The sequence below is a fragment of the Pipistrellus kuhlii genome, unplaced genomic scaffold (genome assembly GCF_014108245.1).
Source record: "Pipistrellus kuhlii isolate mPipKuh1 unplaced genomic scaffold, mPipKuh1.p scaffold_m20_p_2, whole genome shotgun sequence".
In the NCBI taxonomy this organism is placed as follows: domain Eukaryota; kingdom Metazoa; phylum Chordata; class Mammalia; order Chiroptera; family Vespertilionidae; genus Pipistrellus; species Pipistrellus kuhlii.
Window position 1 is genome coordinate 48046609 of NW_023425515.1, and position 6000 is coordinate 48052608.

The 6000-nt window shown below is 42.6% G+C and overlaps 2 protein-coding genes across 11 annotated transcripts in view; one reads left to right on the forward strand and one right to left on the reverse strand.

Moving 5' to 3' along the window:
* IQCG (IQ motif containing G) overlaps positions 1-765 on the reverse strand; it is a 33797-nt gene extending 33032 nt beyond the window's left edge. For 2 of the 8 annotated variants that reach the window (XM_036447094.2, XM_036447091.2), the window contains exon 1: positions 594-710. The gene's annotated coding sequence lies outside the window, so the exon portion shown is untranslated. Of the gene's footprint in view, positions 1-582 lie in introns of all 8 variants that reach the window. The other 6 variants (XM_036447100.2, XM_036447099.2, XM_036447097.2 and 3 more) reach the window with 6 other exon arrangements.
* Positions 766-886: 121 nt separating this feature from the next.
* Positions 887-4787, forward strand: RPL35A (ribosomal protein L35a). Of its 3 annotated transcripts, XM_036447113.2 has the most exons (5): positions 887-996; positions 1697-1741; positions 1929-2081; positions 3212-3356; positions 4725-4787. In XM_036447113.2, the coding sequence occupies exons 2-5, from the start codon at positions 1731-1733 to the stop codon at positions 4746-4748; spliced, it is 333 nt and encodes a 110-aa protein (XP_036303006.1). In that variant the 5' UTR covers positions 887-996; positions 1697-1730; the 3' UTR covers positions 4749-4787. The 3 variants fall into 3 exon arrangements, with proteins under 3 accessions (XP_036303006.1, XP_036303004.1, XP_036303005.1); XM_036447111.2 differs by lacking the exon at positions 4725-4787 and having other exon boundaries at positions 3212-3849; XM_036447112.2 differs by lacking the exon at positions 4725-4787 and having other exon boundaries at positions 923-1031; positions 3212-3849.
* The last annotated feature ends 1213 nt before the right edge of the window (positions 4788-6000 follow it).

A 6000-nucleotide genomic window follows, 5' to 3' on the forward strand; every position in this document is an offset into this window, starting at 1 on the left:
GTCACCTTTTATTCTTTCTCGCTCATTCCTTATCCATGTCAGCGTTACATTTAAAATGTACCCAGGCTATAGTTTGTTCCCCCTACCAGGAAGTAAACCCTTATGAGGGCAGATTTCTGTTGTATGGTTTATTGCAATGTCCTCTGAGCCAAAAAAAAAAAGCTTGGTACACGAGAGTCATTCAATAAACGGTTCGATCAATGAATGGGCCCAAAGGGAAACCCAAACAAATGTGCGATAACTAGGAAACGTAAATCTCCGACGTCCATTAATCTATATCATATAATTCCTGACGACCTATCACAGGGCAGCTGAGTGAGTTCTCCCTAAAAAAGGAATAAGGCCTTTTTTAAACGACGGTCCTCCTTACCCTCGGGGACAAAAGCAAAGGATGGAGGTAAGAGCTTCAGTCATTTCTGGAAAGAGAGGAAGGAGTACAGAGGAAGGAGGAAGGGGGGGGACGGGGAAGGTAAAGAGAAGAGCTCCCCCCTTGGTGCGACCGGCCTTTCTCTTCTAGGCTGGGGTCGGAGGCTCCGCTCGCCCCGCTCCTGTGCGGTAAGAGCGAAAGACACCCCCGCGTACGGGAATCAAACCTGAGGTCCCCGAAGCCGGGGTGATGTCCTCGGGCAGGCCTCGCTCTTCCCACCGACCGCACCCGACCACGCACGCGCCAAACCCAGATGTTTCTATGGCAACGCCGGGCTTTATGGAGGAGCGTTGGTTCTCCTCCTTTTGCTGGCTACCGCTCTGCCTCCCTCTGTTCCAATATAATACACGCGGCAGCTTACAAAGATGACATTACTCATGGACAGAATTTGTAAGAGTGCTTCTGAACGTGGCTTGTTTTTAGTCAGAAAACCATTTCCCCGATGTGTGTTTTCTTTAGGCGGTTGAGGGAGATGCCTAAACTGGGGGCGGGGCGGAGAGGTGTTTCTCCCACAAGGCCACGCGGCGGGGCCTTGCTTTCCCTTTTCCGCCATCTTGGACCCTGCGGAGGTGAGCGGGAGCGCCGCTGCTGCTGAACTTTAGGGGTAAATAACTGGAGTGGGTCCCACCACGTCTTTCGGAGAGGCACTGCTGGGGCACGGAGGCTCTGCCAGGCATTGGTTTGGATGGGTCCCAGCAGCAGGGAGGACAGGATGGAGGAGATGTGGGACGGATGGCGCTGGTCCCCTGACGCCCGGGAAACGGGTGCTCCCCTAGTCTGAGAGTTGCTTCCTGGTCCCGTCCCAAAGGAATCAGAGGCACTTTTATCGTCTGCATTTACCTTATTGAGACAGCGGCAGCTTTTGGCGGGGTTCTTGGCATTTGCTTCCCCTGCAAACCTGGCTTTGTCTATAATCTCTCGTTCTTGGGTTTTCTTTCCCATTCATTGCTTAAGAGTCTTGTTTGCTCCGTGCTTCTCTTTCTTGATCTTTATTTTCGTAGTGAACATGACATGAGTTTTCTTAGGACTTCCTTTAGGAGTTTTCTAGGGGTTATAAGTCTTGCAACTTTGGTTTTGGAGTTTACTTAGTTATCGGGCATTGCCTGACGTTGGAGTGTCTTGCCAGACTGCGCTTCATGTACTTGTTTCAGCGTCGTGACGTCTCCCCATGCTCTGAACGGGAAATGCAAACAGGTTTAAGAAACAAGCAGGGACTAGGTGGGGAACGTGGCGTTGCAAGAATTTTTAAACTGATTCTTTTTGTTTAAGGCCTGCTGGGAACAGGACTTCTATAAGGACAAATATGTCTGGAAGGTATGTATTTTTAATATAATTGCTTTGTTCTTGTAGTTTTTTGTTTATTAGGCCTGTAGCTAACTAAAGGCGAACTCGAAACGTGTGTGTGTGTGGGGAATTACAGGTCAAATCATACTGGTTGTTTGTTGAATTTAAACGGGATCTGACAGCAGTTTGTGGTTGATACCTATTTTGTGTGTCCTAGGCTGTGGTCCAAGGCCATTTTCGCTGGCTATAAGCGGGGTCTCCGGAACCAGAGGGAGCACACAGCACTTCTTAAAATTGAAGGTGTTTATGCTCGAGATGAAACAGAATTCTATCTGGGCAAGAGATGTGCTTATGTGTACAAAGCAAAGAAGTAAGTTTATAGTATTGTTATGCATATTGAGTTGTTATTTGAGATTTGTCTTATTTCCCTATCCAAACAAATAAATTGATACTGGTGTGGCTTCTACTTTGGGACCTTTAGGACCTTTATGGGAGGTTATGGGTTATAGAAGGATGTTACTTTTGAGGGTAGTTTTGTATGTAAGTATCTTCTGCAGTTAATAACAGCTGTTCATTATTTCAAGGCAAGAGCCAGCTCCTTATGATATTAACGATTTTATAGAGTGCTTTTCATGTATCCTAATTCATTTGGTTCTCTATCCTGGGTTCTTAAGCCCATTACAGACCAAGTAAAATCTCTTGATACATGCTTTCATCTTTGTTCTCCTTTTCTCCTACAATCAGTGATCCTTTGAATTATGTCAGATCATCTGTACATTGTTCAAGCTCCCATGTCATTAGTAAAAGCCAAAGTCATCAAAGACTATGTTTTCAAAACTGTTTCTACTCTTAATCTAGTTGGGATTCACCTCTTGGTCTCTTATGCCTTTTCACAAGCAAAGCACACACCTCCTCAGTCTTTGATACCTTCTTAGACCTTCCCGATTTTAAAATTTGATACACACAAATACCTCAAACTACTTGACCCCCTTTCCTTTATTTATTTTATTTTTTAAAATATATTTTATTGATTGTTTACAGAGAGGAAGGGAGAGAGATAGAGAGCTAGAAATGTTGATGAGAGAGAAACATCGACCAGCTGCCTCTTGCACACCCCCTACTGGGGATGTGCCCGCAACCAATGTACATGCCCCTGACCGGAATAGAACCTGGGACCCTTCAATCCGCAGACCGACGCTCTACCACTGAGCCAAACCGGTTTCGGCCCCCTTTCCTTTATTCTTTCTCAGTTATTTCAAAAGCTCTTACCATCTTACCTTCTATACTTTACTTACATATAAGTGAAGACTATATACTTGGTTATCCTCTAAAAGGAATTTGTTTTATAAACTGTATTTTTACAAAATTCCAAACAATTACATTGTGTCTGGCATATAGTATGCGGAAGGCTTTTAGGTCAGATGTCACTTTGACTTTGTACCACATTAGAGTACTAATTGCCTGGGTTCTCATGGTTTTTGTATTCTCTTTTAAAATCAGCAACACAGTGACTCCTGGGGGCAAACCAAACAAAACCAGAGTAATCTGGGGGAAGGTAACTCGCGCTCATGGAAACAGTGGAATGGTTCGTGCCAAATTCCGAAGCAACCTTCCTGCTAAGGCTATTGGACACAGAATCCGAGTAGTAAGTACAATTATAAGCAGAATACTTGTTGAGTCAAACTAAGCTCAAGCTGTTGGAAGAACTTACGTGATTATAAAATGTAACTAGAAAGATTATGCTACAGAATTAGTGGCTCCTGTGTAACCGTATTATGGAACATAAGGTTCTTGATATTAGAAGGAAAGTGAAGGCAAATTTTTCAAGTGAATTATGCCTAGATTTTAGATTTTGCTGAAGCTTTGTGGAGGGAAATAGTATTTTAATGAATAATTTTCTGCCCTGGCTGGTGTGGCTCATTTGATTGGAGCATCATTCAGGGCAACAAAAGGTAGTGAGTTTAACTCCCAGGTTTAGGGTTCTATTCCTGGTTGGGGCATGTGCAGGAGGCAGTAGATAGATGTTTTTCTGTGTCCCCTCCCTTTCCTCTCTCTACGAAAAAATCAGCAAAATAAAATAAATGAACAAATTCCTGGCAAAGACATGTATTGGACACTAAAATAGTTGCTAGAAAATTGAAAACATGCCATTTTCTGGCATAATTACTAATATTTCCCTGTCTTTTGACAGTTTTATTAGATTAGGTGTTTAGTCTTATTTTGTAGAAGAAAACATGTTTTTGTCAATCCTACCAGATTTTTAAAAATATTTTTATTGATTTCAGAGAGGGAGAGAGAGATAGAAACATCAATGATGAGAATCATTGATTGGCTGCCTCCTGCAAGCCCCACATTGGGGATCAAATAGGAAACTTGGGCATGTGCCCCAACTGGTTCATAGGTCAATGCTCAACCCTTGAGCCATGCCGGCTGGGCCCATAGAATATTTATTTTTATTTTTTTTTATTTATTTATTTATTTTTTCAAGCAGAATATTTATTTTTAGACAGAGTGGATGGGTGGCAGGGAGGGAGAGAGAAACATTGGCCCTGGCTGGTTTGGCTCCAGGGATAGAGCAGTGGCCTACAGAAGGGTCCCAGATTTGATTCCTGGTCAAGGGCAGAGAAACATTGGTTGCCTCCTTCGTGCACCCTGAGAGCATCCCGACCAGGAACAGGGAATGAACCTAAAGCCCAGGTCTGTGTCCTTAACCAGGAATTGAACCCAAAGCCTTTCAGTGCGCCGGTCAGGGCAATTAACAATAGTATCCGTTTTTAATAGTCTTGGGCCACTTGGGGTACTTTTGAACCCGAGTGCAAAGTAACATGTTCACCTAAAAATTGAAGGCCATAAAAACTTGGTTCCTCCCCCTACCTACATATAACTCATTGGATGCCTTTTAGAGATGAGTAATGAGACAATGGGAGATTTATCCATATTGTGTTACTAATGACATTTGTAAATTTGTATGTATAACATGCACCTAATGACATTTTCTTTTTCCCCCCTCCAGATGCTGTACCCCTCAAGGATTTAAACTTACTGAAAATAAATAAAATGGATTTGTTTTCATGTGTTTTGGTCAAATGGCTTAAAAATCACATGCCCTAAATTCACTTGCTATGTGCTTAAATGGTGGCAGTTATCAGGCATTTTCAGAGTATACTAGGAAGTCAGAGGGCTGTATGTAGTGAGGATTACAGAGATTTAAACAACTGGATAGGAATAATGTATCAGGCCTTACAAGTTAATGGAGAGAGGGAACAAGTTAACTTTGGGGACAGTGAAAAAGAAGTACATTGGAAAGTGATGGAGTACTTAAACCTAACCTCTGATAAGCTTTTGGACAATTGGAGACAGCATATTCCAGGAAGTATAGAAGCCAATTTTAGCCAGTACGGTAAGTACCATGTAACAGTTTATTTCTTTGGTACTGCATTTTACTAAATATTCTGGGAACCGCCTCCCAGATTAGATTGAGAGTTGGTGAAGAAAACATTGATCTTTTCAAATACCTTGTAATAGTATGCACTTTTCAATAGATTGGGTGGAAAACTTGTGACTTAAAAAAGGTAGTTGGGAGAAATTTGAATGGAGGCTATAGTGATGGTATTGGCAGCCTGCTGGATAGGCAGGGATGAGATATCCTTGGCACTGATGACAAAGCATTCAAGTATATCACAAATGGGAATAATTAGTTGAAAATGTCAAAATAATGCCACATGCCTCCATTATCTGTGTGTGTGTGGGGGGGGGGGTCAAGGTTGGTGTTGCCTCATGAGTGTAGCTTTATTTGGCTCTTACGTTTAAATATAAAAGTGTAGGATTGGGATTTTAGCATAATGAGATTAAGCAGGGCTGCAGAGTATTTTGAATCTCAAAATGTTGAAATAGAATTTTGAACTGTCCGAAACCGGTTTGGCTCAGTGGTAGAACGGAGGTCTGCAGACTGAAGGGTCCCGGGTTCGATTCCGGTCATGTACATCAGTTGCGGGCACATCCCCGGTAGGGGGTGTGCAAGAGGCAGCTGGTCGATGTCTCTCATTGACGTTCCTAGCGCTCTATCTCTTCCCCTTCCTCTCTGTAAAAAATCAATAAAATATATATTTTTTAAAAAGTTGGAACCGAGTTCATCAGTTTGTAATATGGTGGACGTAAATTGATGCAGTAACAGTTAGTCCTTTATTAACAGATCTTAACATCCCATGGGAATAAATGGAGTTTGCAAAACAGCCCCTCTTACTAAAGTTTTCATTAGTATTGGGTTCCCTAAATAGACGCTGGGAACA